At 44.4% G+C, this 24083-nt stretch overlaps 1 protein-coding gene across 1 annotated transcript; it reads left to right on the top strand.

Annotated features, from left to right (window-relative positions):
• Positions 1-177: 177 nt before the first annotated feature.
• On the top strand, positions 178-14365 carry CD8B (CD8 subunit beta). Its single transcript, XM_039852562.1, has 6 exons — positions 178-256; positions 3322-3681; positions 7241-7330; positions 11389-11478; positions 12925-12961; positions 14285-14365. The coding sequence occupies exons 1-6, from the start codon at positions 214-216 to the stop codon at positions 14295-14297; spliced, it is 633 nt and encodes a 210-aa protein (XP_039708496.1). The 5' UTR covers positions 178-213; the 3' UTR covers positions 14298-14365.
• The last annotated feature ends 9718 nt before the right edge of the window (positions 14366-24083 follow it).

Below are 24083 nucleotides of genomic sequence, written 5' to 3'. Positions count from 1 at the left end.
AGGGATTCTAGTGGGCTTTTTGCAAACGCAGCCAAGACCTTTGAAAGGCGGGGAGAATGAGGGCGGAGACCTTGCCATCCTCACACCAGACACCCACCGGGCCCCGCCCCTCCCAGTCCCGCCTTGTCTGGGTCCCCACCCTCTCCACCCCCCCTCCCCGCCCCCCGCCCCAGCGGGTACTGTTTCAGTCGAGGACCAGGTGTCCAGGCCAAGATGCAGCTGCGTCCCTGGCTCCTCCTCGCCGCACAGCTGGCCGGTAAGTCCGGAAGACTAGCGAGGTGCGGGGCTGGGGCGGGTAGTCTGCGCTGCACCCGGGAAGAGCCCGAGCGGTGGAGTTTATGATGGACTGTCCCGGTGGAATGCAGATCCCAGAGCCCGGGGCTGCGGGACACCTGGAAGCAGCCGGCAGCCACGATCCCTGAGGGTAGAAAGGAAAGTCCTCCCGAGAGCTCATTACTCGGAGGTTTGCGGGGCTCCAGGACTGAGGGCACCTCTGCCCAAAGTCTGGAGCTAGGAGACGGAGACTCAGGAAGAGAAGAGAGAGGGGAAAAGGGAAGGAAGGATGGAAGAAGATAGGAAGAAGAAAAGAGAAAGAGGGTGGAGGTCCAGAGAGGAAGGAAAAATGCTCTTGCCCAGGGTCCAAGAAGGTGCCAGAGGCCGTCTTCTGTCTTTGGCGTCCCACACTTGACCCAGGGTTCTGTAGGTACACTTTTATTACTTCCGGGCAAGTTTTTGTAATACAATCTGCCAAATACCAGGCTGTTGCCTTGTTGCCACTTACCCGGCAGGTATGGCCCGATATTCCCTCCAGGTCCCCTGTTTCCCCAATAGTCCCTGGGGCTGGGTATGTAGTGTGACTCCAGTAATGAGCAGTGTTGGAGTTGAAATGTTGGAAGTGGAATGGAGGAGAGAGTCTAGATTGTCTCTCTAACTAAGCTTTGTCAGATCACCTTTTAGAAGAAGCCCCTTCGCCCCCAAACTGCGCACCAACCTGTGCTTGATTTGCTCTCTTGTACAAAAACCCAAAGCTGGTCATCCTGCCAGCGGTGATAAGTCCTGCCAGCCCAGGCTCTCACCCAGCGAGCTTAATAACATCTGAAGTAGAAGCTACTCCAGGCCATTCAAATCTCCTAAAGTTATTGCCAATCATTTTAGAAACAGCAGGTCCCTCTGAGAATGGAGTCACTGGGTTACTGAGAGAATCAAATGAATCAAATGAGACCACACATGTGGCAAGGCCTGGCTCCATGTCCAGCACATAGATGAGACTCGATCATGGCTCGGTGTTCAGTCCCCAGGGACTGAAAAGCAAGTGGTCACGAGAGCGAGACCAGGGCAGATGTCAGCCAGGAAGTCTTCATGTCAGGACGCAGGAGGGAGAACATACACTAACAACCTGGTGCTTCTTCTCATCTTTTTACCCTTTGAGGCGCCATATCTGGGCATTCCTGGAAGGTTTTCATGAGTCCGTGTACTTGTGGCCCCACTATGTGTACACGAGCAGGTGACCGAGATCCTGGAACCAGAGGTTTCCTCAGTTCAGGGAGTGGCCCAAAACTCAGGTTCTAGAGTTGCAGACCTGGGTTTCAAACTGAATCTACCACATACAGGCTGTGTGACCTTGACCTTCCTGTGCCTCCATTTCCTCATGTGTAAAATGGGCGTAAAACAGGATTTGGTAAGAATTAAATGGTATAATGCATGCACCATGCTTAGCACAGTTCAATAAATATTGGCATTTTCTATTCTTATTATCTTCCCCAAGGGGCCAGTGACCCAAAACATTGAAGAATCTCTACTCTGCTGAAAAGGCAGTATGGTGTTTAGGGACAAAAGAAAAGGCCCAGCAGCCGCTTGGGCCCCAGGTATCATTTCATTCTTGATGCAAATGGAAGCTTAGAGTGGTCTGTGAGTGGAGTCAAAAATTTTAAGTTCATTTCATCAGTGTTAGAGAAGTCCTTTGAGGGGCCATGGAGCAAGTATAGGTAGGATTGTGAATATGAGCCACCACCTCAGTAAGCCAGCTCCCCTTAGGTACACACACACACACACACACACACACACCACTTTGCTTGTAACTGCAGCACACACACACACACACACACTCTGGTCTCTCTTCTGCCAACTCAAGTCTGTGCCTGGCTGCTCCTGGGTCTCTGCCCTGGCCTGCAAGCTCTCTCTCTGCCCCACAGCTAAGGTGAAAGGCCACTAAGTCAGATTTAGTTTGTTGAACTTGGCTGCGACAGACCCATTCTAATCCTTCTCCTTAAGATTTCATTTGCCGCCAGTAACAACCTCTGATATGTGAGACACATGGATAATGATTTACCTATATAGTGCTTTACCGTTGGCTTCCTCGGACATTCTAACCTTTAGAGGCAGATAGACCAACAGCCTCAATTCACCCTTCTTTTAAAGAGAAGAGACAGGCTCCATGACTTGCCTGAGGTTCCACAGCTGCTGTGAGACAGAGGCTTGGTTCAAGGCCAAGTCTGTGAGTTCTGCCCTCGTTTTCTTACTTGAACAATTCCTTACTTGAAGTGCTTCCTGTCTGAGACTAAAATGAACTCTCAGGCCTGGTTCTGAGGTGTCTGTCCTTCCACTCAAGAAGGGGATCCAGTGACCTATCAATTGTTGGGTTAGCAAGTGATAGGCATTAATTATGCCTACCAGGGGATAGTGATTTCCTCTTACTGGTTGTCATTGCTGTCTAGAAACTGAGGCTGCCCCTCTTCTATATTGGTCAAATCATCCCTGTGTTCTGCCTGTGATTCTGAACTCCTCTCCCAGCTTGCCCTGGGTCTCCTTCAGCTGCCGGAAGCCTACTGAAGCCGTATACATTGAGTGGCAGCAGGGCAAGGTGAAAGGCCTTGACTTCAGACTTCAAATCATTGAGTTTGAATCCCAGGTCACGTAACTAGCTGCAAGTGGAAATTTAAACAAGTAACTTCATGCCTTAGTTTCTTCATCTGTGTAATGGGGACAAAAATCTTAAAGTGAGTTTGAAGCTTGATTGAGATAATTATGCAAAGAGCTAGGCTTATAAGCATGTCGTCAACAAAAGCAGCTCTCTCCCCTGTTCCCTTTATAAAGTTGGACAGAGTAAACACCCACCTTACAGATGAGCTCCTGGAAGTTGGGATGCTTGAGCTCTTGAGTCCAGGAGCCAGCAGCTGCATTTACAACAGCCCTTGGACCCTGCAACTGGGCCGGTTCTTCCATGGCTTTTCCTTTGATACTCGACTCAGGGTGACTGTGGGGTCCCAGCACTGTGGCCTAGGAAAACGTGCTGATAGTCTCTGCTCCTTCCGTTTCTCGTAGCTCTCCATGACAGCTCTGCACTCCAGCCAATTCTTGAGCACAAAACGACTGAGACCAACAGTAAGATGGAGCTGTACTGTGAAACCAAATACTCCTCCAGCAACACACGTATCTACTGGCTGAGACAGCGCCAGGCCCCAAGCGAAAAGAGTCACCATGAGTTCCTGGCCTTCTGGGATCCCACAAAAGGGGCTGTGTACGGTGAGGGTGTGAAACAGGAGAAGATAATTGTGCTTCAGGAGAAAAGCCAGTCCATTCTCAATCTCACAAGTGTGAAGATTTCCGACAGTGGTGTCTACTTCTGCATGACCATCGGGAACCCCGAGCTGACCTTCTGGAAAAGAATTCAGCTGAATGTGGGTAAGACTCTGGTCCAATACTAGCGATGAGCATTGAGAGCCCACATGTTGCAGGTGGCTCTCAGACACAGGGGCTGCCCTACTCTCAGCAAGCCCAGCTCTGCAGGAAGGGACGACAGCGTGAGCAATAGCACTATAGCTAATGGTAACAAAATATATTTTGAGACTTGCCCAGGGCCAAGCCCATGCGAGTGTTTCATGTTTTTTTTGATCTCGCTTAATGCTGCCAACTACCCTAGGAGGGAGATGCTATTATGATCTCGTCGTAAATGTGGTGCCGATAAGCATCATTGCTTCTTACAGGGACAGGACAACACTGTCCTTCATCCACATCAGGCCCAGCTGAAACTGTGACTAGATTGAGCTGCGTCCCCAGGCCTGACGATGGTCTCAGAAATCCCTTCAGAGTATATACACAGGGACCAGTGGAGGGGTAGGTGCCCTGACATTCTGCAGGGACGCCTATGGCTTGAACCCACACCCAAAATCACAGGGAATGAGGAGACTGGACCCCAAGCCCAGCTGCAAGTTCTACTGCAAATTCACTGTGTGCTTTTGGGCAGGTCACTCTCCTCCCTGGGCCACAGTTTTCTCATCTGTATCGTGGGGCTACTGATGGCCTCCAGGACCCCCTCCAGCCCCTAGAAGCTACAGTTCTGCATAAGTTAAGTCAGCACATCCAGTAGAAATTTATTGTGAGCTATAAATACAATTTAAAAATTTCTGACAGCCACATTTAAGAAACTAAAAAGAAACACTGAAATTAATTTAAATAATGCATTTTAACCCGGTTTATCAATATTATCATTTCAAAATATAAGCAAAATAAAATTATTACTGAAATATTTCATATTCCCTTTTCGTACTAAGCATTCCATGTATGTTTTACATATAGAGCACATATCGTGTCAGACTGGCTGTGTTCCACATGCTCAGTAGCACACGTGGCAAATGGCTGCCATATTGGACTGTGAGGATTAAACTATCAAGGGTACAAAGGAGTCATGGCAGAAATTCTCGAAGGCCTACGTCTGGCTTTAGCCCCGTCCCCAGGTTAGCTCATGGCCGGGGCAAATCCTCTGAAGGTCTCCCTCCTACTATCCTGCTTCCTGCTCATGTGGGTTCTTCTCACACTGGGGACACTGAGAGCAACAAAGGGGCCCTCCAGGAATTAGACCACTCAGCATGGGAGGTACAAGGATAGCTGGGGACAGCAGCGCAATTAGGAAGAAAAAAATCAGTGATGCTCTGCCACATCTCATCAGCCATGGGCCTTAAATCAGGAAGTTGAGGGGTGGGAGGAACGAGATCTCTAGATAAGAATCTGAACATTATTTGAGGGTTGTCAACTAATTCCTGTATTGAAAATTGGGCTTTAGGTAGCTGGGGTTTTGGTTTGGTTTATTGTTTTTGTCTCTGTGAGTCCCACATCTTCTCATTCATGAGATTTCAGGGTCCGTGAAAGGTGGATGATAAAATTAGCACTACTGGTTCGTAGAAGCTCCCCCACCTCCATCGCCACCCACTCACTCCTGGTCTTGACATTTTCAAACCCCTCCTGCTGCCCAGCTCTCAGGAATGGCAGTCGCTCCCCAAGGCAAGTGCTTGTGACCACATTATTTCTGCAGGGGCAGGAGAACCAGAGCTAGAGCCCACCTCCTGCCGGAGGCCAGTGCATTTTGAAGGAGGAGCCAGATGATAAAGTATCTGGGGAAAGACAGGGCCTTTTTCAGGCCCCTGAAGCACACGATGGGTTCAAAAGGCCTGTCTTTTGGTGCAGGGGAGGAGGGAACCCAGAGGGGGCGGATGGTGTCAGGAGGAATCAAGGGGGTCTGGTTCTGGGCAAGAAGAAATTAAAATGGAGCAAGCCTGTCTACAAACCCCCATCAGACCTAGGCCACTGTGTTTAGCCAAGGCACAGAGGTCCTACAGATCTGGCTCCCTTGCTGGCTCACCACTGACCCATGGAGAGACCTCTGTGTCCCCTCGTGTATAAAGTAAGAAGAATGAACACTCCTAGGGCCTTGAGGATTGAGAGAGATAACAGAATGTTACAACACCACTGGCAAAGGGCCAGGCCCCTCACGCACCCTTAGAGCACTATAACTGGTTTGTTTTTCCTTTTACACTAGTTTCCTCCAGCATTCTGATGACCAGGATCTTGGGTTGCTGACATGCATAACTTTTTGTGAAAAAAGCACTCGCACCCAAAGCAGTGTGGCACAATGAGAGCCTTGAGTTGGAATCTTCTGACTTGAATTCTGGCTCTGCTGTTTCCTGCCTCTCACACTTTGGGCAAGTTATTTCACTTCCATGCACCTAGTCTTCCTTGGGGGTAAAATGGGGATGGTACTGCCTATAATAGTCCCAAAAGCCGTCACATCCAATAAACACGCTGAAGTGCTTGGCACCGCCACTAGTGCATGGTAGAAGCTTAGTAAGTGTTCATTCTAGTTAGCGGGCTCTTCTCAAAGCCTCGTGAAGCAGGCAGAGCGGTGCATGTTACCTACAATTTCCTCGGGAGGCTCAAGGCAGGGAGGGCTCGAAGTGTGCACTTTTTATATGGAAGAAGCCAGCCCCAAAGTGGCCGGTTGCTGCCCCGCCATTGTGCCTTGACTCTAGAGTTTAAGTTCATGGTGTAGCCCTATTTTGTAAAAAATCATTTCAGTGAAATGTCTTTCCTCAACCCACAGGCAAAAGCTGAATTAAGTAGTGCCTCTGTGCCTTGGGCATCTCACTTTACCCTGTGTACTTATCCCACTGCTTTATTACAATACTTCAGCATGAGACACTGAATTAGAACAAAATAGAGGAGTGACTCATCCAGGAGTCAGGAGAGGGGTTTGGGGTCAGCCCCTCCCCTTAATTTCACAGACATTCTCTTTGAAATTAAAAGTTGAGACTAGACTAAAGATCTCTCTGACTCTGATAGTACATAATTTTTAAAGACACCTGAGCAGGAAAGAAAATCCCAATATATACAATGTGTATGGCATTGTACGTGCAGAAAAAAGCACTCGCCTCCTTTCCATGAACTTCCTCTACTGGCTTAGGGATTGGCAGGTCATGTCAAGGGCGTGGGGACTCTGGCTTCAGCTCAAGTGGAGCCATGTCTTCAGCTAGATGGAGCCATGTCTACTTCACACTTTGCTGGGAACACTGCCCCCTTTAATTCTCACAACAACCCCAAGAAGGAGGTGGGGACCATCTTTATTTCAGCAGGTGGGGAAACTGAGGAACCGAAAAGTGATAGGACTTTCCCCAAGTCACACAGTGGTTAATCATGGGTGCCGGTTCTCTGTTCAGGTCTGTTTAGCTCCAGAGCCTCTCTCTCTCCAGGACACCAACCTGACCCCTGTCCCTAGGCCCACAGATAGATCTGAGAGTTGGGGAAACAGATCAAAAATGTTATTGTTCTGTGACCTTCAAGCTCTATAGCAGCCAAAGAATAGTCATAAGGACTTCAGTACCTGGAGGTAAGACATGGAGTTTTAAGTTTTGTCACTAAGTCCACCTGCTATTTATCTGACTAAAATATATGTCTTGCTTGCTTTCTGTAGTCGATGTCCTTCCCACCACTGCTCAGCCCACCAAGAAGTCCACCCCCAAGAAGAAAAGGTGCCGGCTCCCAAGCACAGTGACCCAGAAGGGTGAGTTCTCCCATCCCCTTAGACTGTCAGAAGCACAGCAGACATTCTCTTTGCTTCCTTCCTTCCTTCCTTCCTTCCTTCCTTCCTTTTATAAGCTCTTCCCAAATGCAAACTCTTGAGCCTGTTTCTCTGGCCCTGAGCAGGGGTCAGAAAGCAAGCTGAGTATGACAGCAGTGCTATCCTTCAGCAGCTCATAGTCTAGTGAGGGACACACTCACCAATTGTCACAGGACAAAACTTAATAAAGGATACTTCTACCCAAAACTTGCACACAAATTTTCCTAGCAGTATTATTCATAATAGCCCCAAAGTAGAAACAACTCAAATGTCCGCCAACTGATAAATGGATTAACAAAATATGGAATATTTTTGGTCATAATATCTTCATACAATAAAATATTATTTGGTCATAATCAAGAACTAAGTAGTGATACATGCTACAACATGGATGAATCTCAAAAATATTATGCAGTGGAAGAAGCTAATCACGAAAGACCATGCATAATATGATCCCATTGACATGAAATGTTCAGAATATGATATTCCATAGAGACAGAAAGTAGATTAGTTGGAAGAAAAATGGAGAGTGACTGCTAATAGGTACAAGATTTCTTTTGCGGGGGATAAAAATGTTCTAAAATTAGATCGTGGGGATGGTTGCATATTTCTGCGAATTTACCAAAAAACATTAAGTTATATACTTTAAACAGGAGAACTTTACAATATGTAACTAACAAACAAAAAACCCAACCCGAAGGACCAGAACTTTAAATTTTCCCAGTTTTGATGCTAACAGAGGACCTAACACACAGTATGTGCCTAATATGTTTGTTAATGAGTGAGCAAACTTGCCTCTCTGTGCTATAAGCACCAGACACTGCAGTTGGAATACATATACACACTCACTTTTCTTGAACCTATCAGCCGAATGTGGGAAAATACTGACCTCTGTTCCCCAAAAGTTACTGGTGACAAACAGAAAGTGCCATCAACTCCAATCCATAGAATAAACCACCAGCAGCCACACCAGACTGCCTCGTGCTGCTGGGGTTGCTTTGTCTTAAAGATATATGAAGTACCAGAAAGAGTCTGGAAGAGGCATCTAACAGGATCTAGGAGATGAGAGTGAGAAGCTGCCATGTGAGGTCACAGTGAAAAGAACATCAGAATCCAGATGCAGAGGGCAGCATCCTGGGAAACATCAAGATGGACCTCATTTTATAGTTTTGCCTAAAGATTCCAGGGAGGGTACCATAAAAAAAGGACACAAAGGGCAAATACAATAGGGCCATGAAGACGAGGATGCAAACAAATTCAGTAACAATTTTATAAATGATGGAGGAAAGGTCTTTGCATTTCTTGCATCATTTCTTATTTCAACCTTCAGTAAAATCCTGGGGCAAAATGAAAAGCTAGCATTAGTAGCCTATTTAGAATAACCAGGATATAGGTGAAGATAGCCAAGTGGAGTGGAGAAGTTGGGGAGTAAATGGAGGTTGCATTTAAGGTGGAGACCGTGGGACAGTGTTGCCTAGTGGTAAGTCATCCAGGCTATACTGTGGGACTTTAGGCAAGTGAGTCAGCCTTTCTGAACCTCCATTTTTTTCATCTGTAAAACGCGGGCGTTTACCTGGCTAAAAAGAAGGCAGTATTAAATGAGATACTATTATAAGGCATTCAGCTTGGCAGGGCACTCCGACAGAGCTCAAAGCTTATTATTCTGAATGAAACCCACATGGCCCCCATAGGGAGGGAGCTGCTCCCTAAGGCTCAGGACTGCCCTTTGAAAGACATTGAGAACAATTTCTAATCCACTGTCTCAGGAGAAATGCGGTAAGGTCCAGACTTTAGGAGCCCCCAACCCCCAAGTGAGGCAAGGAAGCCGGGTGATGTGTCAGTGTGTGGCTCTGGCCACCAGCTCCCTGCCCAAGCAGACTTTTCACCGCAGTTATTAGAAGCAACAGCTTTTCTAGGAGTCACGTTTTTGGGCAGATGGCCGTGCTGTACGCAGATTTCTTGCTTGCCTCCAGTTCCGTTATGACCACCCTTCAGGAAGCTTTCCCTGGCCCACCCTCCCGCAGAAAGAAGAGACCTTCTTTCCTGCACCACCCTGCAGCCTTCACCCACCTCCAGTACTTAAAAGACAAAACAAGCAAAACAAACTTTATCGAGTTATAATTTGCAGATCATAAAATTCACCCATTTTAAACACATAACTCAATGATTTTACTAAATTTACCAAGTTATGCAACTATCACCACAATCTAGTTTTAGAACTTTTCCATCACCCCAAGAAGTTTCTTTGTACTTGTTTATAGCGAGTCTCTGTTCCCACCCCACCCCCTGGCAACCACTAATCTGCTTTCTACCTCTATAGATTTGCCTCTTTCGGACATTTCATATAAATGGAATAAAAAACTACGCAGTTTTTCATGCCTAGTTACTTAGTATCATGTTTTTGAGGTTCATCCAGGCTGGGAGAACACGAAGGAGGTTAAGATGGAGGCAGATAGAAACCCTCGCATCTCAGAGGTGAGAAGGACTCTCAAGGGCCTCTCACCCAGCCTCCCCTCCACAGTGCACAGTCCAGCCCTGGCAGTGGCCGGCTCCCTCCCCTGGAGGGGCCCACTCCATTCCCTCCCTGCCTCTCAGTGCTATTGTGCTATTAGCTGTGAGCCATGAGCTGTCCTGGTGGGACCAGCAGGGGCTTTAGAGTTTGGAGGATCTGTGTTCATGGCCTGGCTCTGCCTTTCAGTACCTGGGCGACCCTGGGCATGTCGTTTAATCTCTTTGAATCTTGGTTTTTCTGAACTGCAAAATGAGAGAGAGAAATGATAGTAATACCCTCCTTCCTCACAAGATGGAAGTTTGCAGTTAGTATTGTACTTGGCACGTAATAGATATTCAGTAAAAATTCTCTCCCTTTCCTGACATCCAAAACTCTTTCTAATTTTTTTAAACCTCAATCCCAAATCTGCAACCTCTCCTTTTTCACCCATGTGTCCTGGTTCTGCCCCTCAGTCACCCGCACAACCATAGGGGCACGGAGGGTGTCAGAGAAAGATTGGGGCTTTGATAATATAAATTCTGCTGTTTAAATAGCATACAAAATGGACAAAGGAACAAATAGGCAACTCATAGAAGAAAAAACCTAGCCAATATATAAAAATAGGCTGAAGCTGACAAATAATCAGGAAATTGAAGTAAAATATCATTTTCCACCCACTAGACTGGCAAAAATTAATCCTTGATAATATCAAGGGTCGGCAGGGTATACAATTGGCGGTTGAAATGGAGATCGAGGTAGCCTCTTTGGAAGGCACTTGACAGTATCTGTTATAATTTAAAATGGGCATAGTCTATGGTTTATTAGTTCCTGTTTTCGGTATCTGTGTCAGGCAGGCCCCTGCATAAGAAGAAACATACCAGGATGTTCTCCACAAAATTATTTGTAAAAATAAAACACAGGAAATAAAATGTCCTCTGATGGCGAAATAATCTATTGTATATCTATACTTCAGATGTTACTCTGCTAGAAAAAAAGTGTGCTGAAATGTTTAAGTGAAGAAAATAGTTGCAGAACAATTCGTACAATATAATCCTCTCTTTTTAAAAGATTATATGTGTCTATGTAAATTATGTGTGTGAAAATACAGAGACAAAGATACCAAATTAATAGCATTTACTGCTGCTGTGAAGGAGCAAGGATGTCAAAGGGCACTTATATATGGGAATCTTTTACAGTGAAAATATATTCAGCTATTTCTTATGAAATTAAAATAAGTTTAAAAAATAAATAGTAAAAATCTCATTAGTCATAAAAGTTGTCTATTTCCTTTGAACATAAATAGCTTCTGAGTTTAATTAGTTTTTTTTTTAATTTGGACATGAGACATGAAATTTTACATATAAAATTATCTCAGTGTATTTAAAGTGCCTAGAAAAGAGACTAGAAGGAAATATACAAACAGGAGTGTTCTCTGAGAGGTGGCTTCCAGTTGATTTTTCCCTTTTTATATTTATTTGTGTGTCTCAAATGTTCAATGTTTGTCTTCCAGGCCCACCTTGTGGCCCCGTTATCCTTGGTCTGTTGCTGGCTGGTGTCCTGATTCTTCTGGTGTCCTTGGGTGTGGCTATCCACTTATATTGTAAGTTGTCTCCTCTTGGGCAGTCATGGTGACCCTTTTTTGCTGTTAAAGGTGTCCCTGAGAGTCCTTCCTTCTCTAGGGGAGCAAGGCAGATGTGAGCCTGATGGAAGTTTGCCCCCTGAGAACTGGAGGTAGTTGCGGAATGCTTCTTGGCCTGAGGCTATACTGCAGGAGTAGGGAACCATTCTGTCTCTAGAGTCAGACAAAACTGGGTTTGAACCCACTATGCTGACTCAGAGACCTTGGGTGCATGCCCTGTCCTCTCTGAGCCTTGGCTGTCCCACCCAAAGACAATATTATCTACCTCCCAAGGTTGCTGTTTGCAAAGTCCTGCCCAAAATGCCAAGCTGGGATATATGCTCAGTAAATGGGAACTCCTGTGAACAGTTGTGGTGAACGCAGTACATAGAGATTGAAGTGGGGTTTGGGTTACTTTCCCAGAAGCTAGAAATTTTTCCCCTCCGTGAAGATGTAGGGAAACTCAGAGATGACTGCTGCTCTCAGCCACATAGAAGAAAAATCATCTTCTTCTATGGGCCCCCAGCTGCAGGGGAAGCCTACACAGCTGCCTAAGAGTCCAAAGTTTCAGGTTCATCTGTGTCACCTCGAACAAGTCACTTACCCTTTCTTGGCTTATATAAAATCAGAGATCAGAGAGGGTAGCCTGAAGGGGCATGGATGAGATCAGTGGCTGTTTTGTAGATCACAGACTCCTTTGAACATGTGATGACAATTATGGACCCTCTCCCTAGAGAAACGTATTACAGGCACATTTTTCCTACAATTCCCATCCACGAAGGAATCCATTTACTGTGTTCTATAGTTCGGTGGTCTGCAAACTTTTTTGATCAAGGACCTCATTAGTAAAAAAATTAAAAATAATAAACACTTCAATTAGCTGTATTTATTTATTTAATATATTATGTATGTTATTAAATGTGCTTCAAAAATAAAAAGTAATAAAGGATGAGATAAACCTGTAAACGGCCATGCTCATATTTTCTTCCTTCATCTCGATGGGAAATCTTGCATATCTCCTGAATACACATGCTCTAGTTTAAGACCACCATCTGTACAACCTCTCATTCCTGACCTGCCGTGAAGGGCAAGATGGCCTGTTTAAAGATACACGGACTGGAGTAGACTAACTGAGTTCGAACTCTGATTTTACCACTTGCTAGCTGCATGACTTTGGGCAAGTTACTCAGGACCACACTTGCTCCGTGCCTCAGAGCCCTCATAATACGAAAGAAAGATAGGTATCCAACTCGTAGGTTTGCTGCGAGCATGAAAGGAGTTAAAACACATGAAAGCGAAGCAGAGCCTGGCACCAGGGAAGTGGTCTCAGGTATTGGTTGTCCCTCTCATCACCCTCCTTGCTCTCTGGGGCTTGGTGTCACTGGCCCACAGCCTGTGCTGACTGATGTTCTTGGTTTCTTCTTTTAGGCCTGCGGAGGAAAGCCCGGCTTCGCCTCATGAAACAGTAAGTGCTTGGAGGTTGGAACATTGCCTGTAAGTGGCGCTGGGTGTGGTCCTGACTTCCTCAGCCTCCCCGCTGCTGCTCGCAGCCTCCAACTGCAAGGAGCCAAAGCCAAATGCCACCTTCAAAAACACCATGGAATGTATTAACCAATGCGGGGGTAAGGGAGGATCAAGTTCAGGAAAAGAGATAACTTAAACAAACAAAAACGCTGATTAGTTGTTTAAGTGTATTTCAAGTACAGTAAAACTTAGCTCTTAGCCCTCCTGATGATAACAAGCAACTCTTGCAAGCATAGAACCCAGCAGGAGATCCCAAGCTCTTTCCCTGCCCATTATTTCATTTGACTTGGTCCTACATGACATAGGAGGGTTATTTTTACAGACCAGTTGAAAAAGGTACTCAAAGCGTTTGGGATAGTAAAGAGCAGAATTGGGTTTAAAAGCGAGTGGATTCACTCCAGGGCGAGTGTCCTCCACCAGCAGCTGCTTCCTTCTCCGCTGGTGCTGGGTGTTTCGCTGCCTTGTTTCCATCTCCCACCCGAGACCCCACCTGGGTCCCAGGAGTTGGCAAACCAATGACCTGACTCTCTCCCATAGACACAGGGGCTAAAAAGACCTCGGAGGACTGCCTGTCCTTCTATTCCCATCGCCCCTTCATTTTAACTTGTTCTCCAGTGATTTGACACCAGTTTCTGGGGAGCTGGATGCAGGAGCTCATGCTTTGGCAAACCCGAGGGTTCTGAGGATCAGCTGAGGCAGGGAAGGGGTTGAGGGTGGTCACGAGGGAGGCCCTGAGCACCCCTCATCCTCTGCTCACAGCTCTGCTCTCTCATCTGTTGCCAATAGTCACACTTACCTGTGAGATATCATTTGAACAAAAGGATTTGTGGCTAAAAAAAGGTTTGAAAACCACTTCTGGTTTAGTTATTTTGATCCAAATAGTCCGTGGTCCTCACAAATAAGCTGTTCCAAACTCAAGTTACAGTTTGGGGCAGATGTTCCCCAGCCTCTAACTAGCCTTAGGAAATCGTCTTATCAGCAGGCCACCTTCTTCTGGCCCCTTGATGTGCGTTTGTGAATAGCTTATCTTAGAAGGTACTACGGGAAGTAACACTCTTCAAAGCTAGAGTCCTTTGGGCTGCCTTTTTTTTTTTTTTTAATTACTACAGTGAGCCCTAAACATGTACTAACACAAAACTCCAGGCCTCAGAGTGCTAACTTGGAGCAGAGCCCTGCATCTTCATTTGCCATTTGTCCCTGTTACAGGAAATTCAATAGCATTTGCCTGATAATAAGTGGTTTCAAAACTTGCTATTGTTTTCAGGTTTTATAAATGAGCAGAGAATACGCTTTTAGTGTCTTGCTACAAAGATAGTGTTGGTCAAGTAATGAGCAAGATCTGGAACAAAACAGAAAAGGAACACACTGAATGGAAATGTCATTGACCTACAAGAACTGCCTGCTTTTAACTACTGCACATTCTTTCTGTGGGCCTCATACACGGAAGCAACTTGATAAATGGTCGTCAGGAGACTTAGAGAGAACGCTTCAGAGCCCAGGGGCACTTCCTGCAACTCAGGGGCACACTGGAAGATTGAGCAAGAAATGCCACCCGTGATACCACTTCTAGCTCCTGTATCCACCCTCGCTGGGCTGGGACCTTTGGTGTTGGCTCTCCAGCCACCGCCTAGCAAGTTGCTTTGCTCTCAGCAGTGACATTGAGTTCTGAGTCATGGGATTGTGCTCAGATGGCTTCCCCTTGTTCTTCCCAGGCTGGGGTGGGCTGACTTCACAGAGAGCTTCGGAGACCAGACCCAGCCTGAAAATGAAGCTCGCAGGAAGGGCTGACCTAGCTCTCACAGTCCCAGAGGACTTCCTCTGGGACTGAGAACTTGTGGCTTTGGGTGCAGGAGTTCACTTCATCTCCCATACAGAAGTCCTCAGCTTTTACTTCTGCTCTACCAAGCTTGTATATTTCTTATTTCACTTTCTTTTCTTTTTTTGAAAATATCTTGGTGGTAAAAATAAATTCCTAAGTAAAAGACAAAAATGGCTCATGTGATGTAAAAGGACAAAAGCCCATCTATATGGCAAAGGCATCGATGCTTAGTCGAAAAGAAATAAGGATAAAATGTGTGTATCCTCATTTTGTGTCCGAGTTCCTCATTTGCCCCCACAACATGCCATATTCCTGCCATGTCATAGGTGTAGAGAAGGCCTGAGAGGTTAGTAAGCACCAGGGCAGCCAGAGCCAGGCAGCATGTGCCTCAGGGGCCAAGGTCCTCCGGCCTTCCCCCAAGCCGCCTTCACCAGCACCTGTTCATTTCTTTTGAGGGTGGATCCCCAGGGACTCCTGGCCTCAAGCCAAGGTGAGAGGCATTAAGGTCTCTGTCAGATGTCCCTTAATTTTTTTACTGTCTCTCAGCTTTGATGATCAGAGAAGGAAAATGAGAGGAAAAAACAACTAAATTGGAGAGGGGAGTCGAAGTAAAGATCCCATGCCTTTTGAAAAAGTCCAGGGATCCTCTCTTAGCTGCCTACCCTGGGCTTTAGCAGCGTAAGAGCTATTGAGCCCAAAAAGAATTCAACCTTAGCCTGCATTAACAGAAGCACCATGCCCAGGTCAAAGGAAAAGAGTGTCCCATGTGCTTTTCCAGCCCAGCTCTGGACTGGGAGGTGCAATTTAAGAAGGGCATTAGCAAAACAGCTTCTGTTCGGAGGCTTCTGGCAGCCACAGAATGTGAAGAAGGGGCAGTGTGACCCTCTCCCGGCATCTGAGACGCTGCCTGTGGGGTTGGAGGGCACAGCAGAACTAGGCATGGTGGGCGGGGGTTAGAAGGGTGTAGATGCGGGAGGTGCTCAAGAGAAGCAAATGGTTTTTGCCTATCAGCTTCAAAGGCAACAGGACAGGCTCCCCGCCAAGGCTGAGGGGAGGGGGGAAAGGGTCAGGGTCACTGGGACCAGACTCTTCCAGGGCTCACTTTTAAGGTGGGCTCCTTGCTCAGAGGCGTCCCATGTAAAAGATAAGAGACTAAGGCCCAGAAGGGCGGACTGCCCTCCCTGAGGGCTCACACCCAGTCCACAGCGGAAGGAAGAACAGGCCCCTCGTCTCACTACAGTGTCTCTTTTCTGCTGTCTTTGCAGTTGTGTTTGGTTCTTTACAAGCTCTCGGGGGGCAAGTTTGTGGGGGCAGGGAGTGGAGGTGGTATGCTCCTTGGTCTGTTTTCTGTGCAGCAGGCACCTGCGGAGGCAGGCTCAGCTCGGCCTGCCCAGGGAGCAGGCTTGGCTGCCAGCAGCAAGGGCTGCGGTGAAGAGGTCTGCACCCAGCACCTGAATTTTGTTTTGAAGAAGAAACAGAGCTGTTACTTCTTTCTGGAGGACCATTATGGTAAAATTTTTTTAAAAAAATTTTTTCTAATCTAGCTGTCTTTTGCCTATCAATTCTACATGTAAGCATTTATCTTAAAACACACACACACACATCAAAGTTACATGCACAAAAAAATACACATTAAATTGTTTCTTGTAATGTTGCATATTAGTCAATAATTGGAAACAATTCAAATGTTCATCAAAAGAAGCCAATTAGATTAATTATGATACAGCCTTATGAGGGAGTCCATGCTAGATGGGCTTATTAAGGAATGAGCTAGATCTATATATGTTGGCCTCAAATGATGGCCACTATATATGCATATATTTTAACCACTCTGTACTGATTATTTTCATTTTAAATCCAATACTGTTAATAGTTAAGCACAGATAAAAACAGGTAAAACAAATGTACGTTAGAAGCCAAGATATGGTTACCCTTGGTGTAGGGTAATTGTAATATGGGACCACAAGGTTTGGGGATAGGCATGTTCTGCTTCTCCATCTGGGAGTTAGTTATAGGGTGCGTTCATTTTCTGAAGTCATCAAGCTGTACACTGGTGTTTTGTCGACTTTCAAATATAGATATGAATATAAATATAGATTATACTTCGATAAGGAGATTTTTTCAAAATTCAAGTACAGAACATTAGGAAATGTGTAAAATCAGTTTTTAAAAGTTTCTTGCTCTTTAAGATTTTTTCTGCATATACTTTTTTAAAGAGAAAATTGCAATCTTACAACTACAATATATAATACATTAAATATAGAATAGAAAATTGGGTCTTATAATAGTGTTCTGCAAATTTAATTTTTTTCTCTAATAGTATATCGAAGCCTGTAAACATATTTGTGTAAACGTAGAAAAAGGTCTAAAAAGATATACTCTAAGCTGTTAATAGCGGTTACTATGGGGACTTTCCATTTCTGAGTTGTTCATTTCAGTGAACAACTTTTGTAACTGCGGAAGAAAAAAGTTTTGGAGAAAAAAAAAACAGCCTTTTTTAAAAGAGGCTCTGTTCATTTTAATATTAAAAACTTGGAATCAGCTTAAATATCCATCTGTGACAGGCTTGTTCATAAACTATGAATTTTTTAAAGTCTCTACCATGGAAATCATTGTGGTCATGCTGAGGTGGCCTAACTCTACTAGCTGTACGACCTTGGGCAAGCTACTAATCCATGTGAGCCTCTGTTCTCTCCTGTGGAATGGGAACACCAGTAGCTTCCCCTCTCTGTCTTGCTGTGAGCCTTGAATGTCTATAGATAGGAAAGTCTAGGAACAGGACTGGTTTCCTCTACTCCCTGCCTCTCAACAAGAGTGAAGAATTCTGGGCAGCAGCCCACAGCTGTGCTGCCCAGCAGGGCCATGTTCAAAGGAGGAAGAGGGTTCCTATACCACCTTCTTTCTTTCATCCTTACTCATGCCTACCCCCGCCCCAGCGGCGTGTGTGTCTCTACCTGTAGGAAGTGGGCAACTTGTTTTCAGAAAGTGATCCCCAGCCCTGTGTGGGCTGCAAAGCTGATCCGAATCTACCACCCAGTCAAAAGAAAAGAGAGAAAGAGCCCTGTTTTCAGAAGCCTTTCCAGGTGTGGAAGACAAAAGAGATTTCCTCTGTCACTTCTTGGGAAACCTCCTCAGATGCGTCACTCCTTGGTGACCATGAGTCACTGATTCCTAGAGACCTCCTGACTACATAACTCAGTGCATCAACTCAAACAGAGGGAAACCATATTCCCCAACACCACATCAGTTGGGGATTTACAGAAATATGCATGACACGTGTGATTCTTATCGAGCTGAACACAGAGGTGTGATTCTTATCAAGATGAGCACAGAAGTACTGAAAAGGCACTTCTAGTCTTGTACAGTATTATTGGCTAGCCAGGACTGAATTTTTTTCCCATTAAATTACTGTATTTTACATGCAAGTACCCATTTTAGAGCTCAGCTTAGGCTTCTGAATTTGAGCCGAAACCGTCTACATTTCTTTTCATATATTTTTAATTGCAAACCATCTCTCATTCTGTCCCTCCTTTATGAGTGAACAACTCACTCTGCCCACCCTCTCCACAGTTAGTGCTCCTCTTTCATACATTTCTTGCTGCCAGTTCAAAGATAATTATTTATGGCAACTTCTATGTGCCTGGCCCACCCAGTGCTTGGATCTGGGGGTGGCCAGGACAGAACAACCCCCAGGGCTCATGTCCTGCTCATTGCACTTAACAAAGAGGCTTCTAGGCCTAAGTTCCCTCCTTACTAACCAATCCCTCATCTCCTGGTGGGACCAAGGCCTGTGGGAGCCCCCTGGACCTGTCTTGCCTATACAAATGGTCAGCATTCCCAAGCCTTATGGCCAGAATCGGAATGAATAAATAAAGAAAGCAGAAGGTTCATCTAAGAGGTCCTCAGGCTCCCACAGGTGGGTTCTGCTCTGTATGTTAGTGAGCTGGGGGCCTTGCCCTCCCTTGGTGCCCCTCTCAGCGCCCCTTCGCTGGCGACCCTACCCAACCTTTCCAGGCTCCTCCAGGTTGTGTAGACTCGAATTCCCCACACTTCTGAATGTTTACTCTGCCAAACACAGTCCACAAACACCTTGGAGAACACAAGTTCAACGAATTAGATATTAATTGAGCACCTCTTGTGTTCTTGACACTAACATGTGAACACATGGACAGACACTGTCCCATGGGCTACATCATTTTTGGGGACACAGATGTAAAACTAGCACCTTTGTGACTCTAAGAGTGCATGCCCTCAGCACCTCACTTGCCCCACTCTAATGCCGGCCTTGGACAGACAATAGATAAGTGAATAGGTGAATACCTAGATTATATTAACAGGCAGAAGGCATGAATTGCCTCTTCAAAAAAAGTTGTGTTCTGCTGAAAAAAAAATAGTCTGCAGCTTCTCACAGTAGATTTTGTGGAGGTCTCTGTGGTTGGGTGAGGGCAAAGTAGAGAGGGGAAGAATTGAAGTATTGGCGGGGAGGCAGAGGCCCACCTTCCCCAACATACCCCTCACAGGTGCCCCTTCAGCATCCTGTTGGCCAAAAGTTGCTACTTGGCTAGATCTGCTGGCTGGGTAGGACCAGGCCAAGCAAAAGGGAGGCCATGACTCCTGTCCCTCCACCCTCACCCGACTCCAGACCTCAGCCAAGCTTGGGGGCCTGTGGAGAAAAGAGCAATGGGAGACTCAGTCAGCACAAAAGATGGGACTGGCTGGAGATCACCGAACCTCTGGGTGGGCAGAGCAGGGGAAGGCAGAGTTTAAGTTGTCCCTTCCGCCCCATCGTGTTCCCTACAGCCACGCTGATGCTTTGGTTTCAGGAAGGGGAGGAAGGGTAGACTCCATAAGAGAAGAAGGCCTGTGTGGAGGTCCTTTCCTGGGTCCCCAAAGCCCGCCACCCCAGAGGCTCAAAATCCCATCCCCGGCAGCCCGTCTTGTGGTGTAGGGGGGTTGAGGTGGTGAGAAGAAACACGTGTTGGGGCTCGGATGGAAACCAGTCCTTGCTCTAACAGCTCCTCACATCTTCCTCTTCCAGGACTCTGCCAGCCTACCCAGCACATAGGGAGCTTATCAATGGAAGAAAGAATAATTTGGGATTTTATCTATTGGGATTTTATCTATGTCATATCAGGGTGAGTGTGTTCCTGCGTTTGGCAAGTGAGGGTGGGGCAGGGATGTTTGCCTTATAAACTACTCCTGATTGTTGTGACATACATGGCTTTCAATAGACAAATTTCCCCTAGTTGAGCCTGATCAGACCCTGATGATGTTCACTCAAAATCTCCCCACCCTGTTCCTTGTCCTGCTTTTAGTATCCAGACTAAATTAAGACCTTTAAGTGTATCTGCATGTTTAAGAGAGGAAGGTTGATTCACATGTTCTCAGTCTTCTCCCAAAATTTCATCTTTGTGACTCAGTCAAGGTTAAGAATACATTTTCCAGAAAAATGGAAATTTGTCATTTGCATGCAAATGTCACTGGGTGGGTGAAAAATGTGAAAAAAGTGATCCCACTCACTGGGTGCGAACAAGGGCATTCATGCGAGTTGCTGATGGTATCATGAGACACTACAGCCTTTTGGAAAATAGTTTAGCAATATCTAGTAACGTCTGACTTAAACCACGTACTGTAATCCAGCACTCCTGGGAATATGTCTCTATAAAGAAAAGCATTGTTATATAAGAAGATGCAAAATGATTATTTCAATTTTATTTGTTTGAGCAAAATAAAAACCGGACACAACTCCAAGTGCATCAATAGGGAGTCACTAAATAAATTGTGATCTATCCACACCTTAACATATCATTCAGCCATCAAAAGAATAATTTAAAAGAATGATTTGATGAGATTGCCAGGAATCCTTAGGGAGGAAAAGCAGGATGCCAGAACGTATTTAAAATATGATTCATTTTTGTAAAGCAAACAATCACCTGCAGAAAACCTTATACACATCTATAGCTGAGCATATATGACTGCATGAATAGGCAAATGCCACTATGGGACACTCGCCTGACGGCCGACATTGGGTATGAGTGTTAAAAAGCCAAAGTTTCCCTGGAAAAGGAACTAGTTTCACTTAAGTAATGAGAGATTAAAACAAAAATATTCCCCCCACTATTTTGATTGTTGACTGTGAAAATTCAATTTTACGATACACTAGAAAATGCCTAAGAGTCAATATTTTTATTTATTCTTGCACTGCCTAATTCCAAATAGGATTTGGAGCAGTTTACCAAGCTTACATACAAAGGGAGCAGTAAATAAGAGCAAAACAACAGTGGAATGGAGGGTGGGGGAGAAACGGTTGCATCATAATGGCACACCACCTGTCAGTGTTCAACGTTCGTTTCCCACTGAAGCCAGTTCATTTGATACTACACAAAAATTTAATGTTATTGTGCCCTTTACTTTATTTTATATATCTCCTCTTAATTTCTACTTTTAGTTTTTGGTTGTTCAAGGTAATTTATTTTCTCCTCTATATTTACCTCAATTTACAATCCACCACCTCAGATACACCATGCTGCTCTGGCTGTGGGTTCATGGTGTGAACACCCGGGTTGTTCAGAAGTACAGTTAGATGAGAGGAAACGATTTCCACTCATTTAAACATTTTCCACCGAAGTATAATTTGTTATTACAGTAGCCAAGCCTATTATTAGTTTCTATATTTAAAAAGATGGCATTTCAAACATAGGTACAACCAACTTATTGGCTTACTGAGGCATGGCTCTATGGATTATGTTTTTTGTTTCTTTCTGGATTTTTTGTTTTGTTTCGTTTTGTTTTTCTGAAAGCTTGAGAACAATACCTCCTTTACCTCCCTAAACTGCTAGTTTTCGATTTCTTACCAGGGTCCCAGAACTTAGATGACTTATCAAAGTGTCAGAATCTCTGAGGCTGATCTTCAGTTTCTACTATGACCCCTGGGGCAGGGGGAAGGACAATTTTCCCACACGCTTCATTCCTGGTTGGCCATGTTCTGCATGCTTCGCTTCTGTGTCCCACTGCAATGTTCTGTTTTTCCCATCCTTAGGTCCTAGCAGAGAAAAAAAATTGCAGAGATGGAGGAATGTGACTCGTCCATCTTTATTTAATCAGAAAGGTTTCCTTTCTCAAAGGCCTCTCCCTCCCAATGGGATTATCAGCTACTAGATACATACTGGTCAATTTACTATTACTGTTTCCAATGACTAAAATAAAGTGATACAGGAATAGACCCCATCAGCATATATGGATTACATGATACCAGTGGCATGCACATACATGGGGAAAGAATGGATTATATAAAGGGTGGTAAGACAATTGTTTAACTCTTTGGAAAAAAAATCAGTTTAGCTTTCACATCTTACTTACACCAAAAGAAATTTCAGGTGGTTTAAATAAATCGATGTTTTTAAAAATATACTGAAAGAAAGAAGCCAGAAAGTCAGTAATTTAAAGATTAATAAACTCTAATAAAAATTAAATACAAACTTGTTTCTAATATACATATATACACACACATGCACACACAGAGAGACAGAAAGAGAAAGAGTTGAGTAGCAAACAAACAAAAAAACATTTTACCAGATTATACTAGAATATAATATTTCAAGTAGACGAAAGTGCTGACGAATGAGCCCATTCTCATTCTGCCGCTGGGAGTGAAGACTGGTACCACTACCGTGAAGGGAAATTCAGTAATACGTATCAAGAACCTTAAAGTTGTGTATATTTTTTTGACCTAGCAATTCTGCTTCTACAAACTTAATATGAAGATTATTATGGTTATGCACAGGCTTTTAACAGCAAAGACATGCATCACTTTATTGTGAGCATTGAGAACATGCTAAAAATCACCAGTGAAATAAATGATAATGCATCCATACGAGGTAATGAGAACCATTAAAATAATGCTATGCAAGAATATTTAATAACTGGAAAATATTCACAATGTATTTTTAAATTTAAAAATCGGGTTATAAAACATTAGATGTTATATGAACTCAATCTTTAAGGAGAGAGGAATTATCTGTGTGTAAGACACATGCATTAGAAAAAATAGTCAGAAAGAATATATGCCCAAATGTTAACTCTGATTGTTACAGAGGCTGGGGGAGGAGGTAGATTAGAGGTAATTTTTACTTTCTTGTTTATGCATGAGCATGACTTCCATCTGTGTATTACATTTATAGCCAGGCAAAACAATAAAGAAATTTCAATTTTGAAAAAAATATGTATGAGGAGAATTGTGATGACAAGAAAAGGTATTGTTTAAAAGTTTTTTAATGTTATTACAGCAACTAGAGTACAGTCCCATTTTAAAAAGAGAATCTGGAAGGTAATAGATCAGAGGTTGCCAGTTGTATGTTTGGGGGTAAGACTCTACAAATATTTTCTTTTCCTTTTCTCTCTGCTTTGCTATATCCTGGATTTTCTCTAAAAATATGCATGATTTTGATAATAAGAAAATAATGTTTTTATGGCTGTAACTATTTAAAACATACTTGAATAGAACTTTACTCTTACACGTTGACTCCAAATACCACAGGCTTCCCATTGCCCTGAGGGTTTCACTTCTGTGTCCAGGGCTGTTCAAAAGACATCTGACCTTCAGAAGTGAGCTCAACTACAGCATCCCCTGCAGCTGCAAATGTCCTTGGTGAGGAAAAAATTGATCATCAAATAATAAACAATAAAAATAAGTTTAAAATATAAATGAGATTATTTACTTTATACATCTATTTTAAAAGGTTGTCCGTGGGTATGACCACACACATTCACACAGAAACACACATTTCTCCTTGTGTTCAAAGAAAGGTTGCCCATGTTCAATGTCTAAAATTTTAAAGTAACCAGATGACCCGTCCCTTCACACATTGTTTATTGACATTTACTTTCACTTGCCAGCCACCATCTCCATTTATTAAGCACTTATGTGCTTGTTACTGTATTATTTTACCTGCATTCTCTCAGTTAACCCCTCTGCATGTCTGCACTCTTGCCATTTTATGAGCAGGACTGTAAGCCTAAGCTCCATCAAGTCACTAGGCTGGAAAGCAAAAGACAGAGGTAGGATTTACCCAAACATCATCACCCAAGATGAAATGTCCTATCCCCTAATCCTGACACATGCAGACAAGAGCAAGAGCAGTTTAATCTTAGCTTTTGCGCAAGTTTACATAATCTTTTCACTATATGAAGCTACAGAGCTCGTAATCCCTGCATATAAGCCATCCTGTTTGCTCTTTATCTACCC

Source organism: Pteropus medius, unplaced genomic scaffold, assembly GCF_902729225.1.
Source record: "Pteropus medius unplaced genomic scaffold, Ma_sr-lr_union100, whole genome shotgun sequence".
Taxonomy (NCBI): domain Eukaryota; kingdom Metazoa; phylum Chordata; class Mammalia; order Chiroptera; family Pteropodidae; genus Pteropus; species Pteropus medius.
This window is presented reverse-complemented; position numbering and strand designations above follow the sequence as displayed.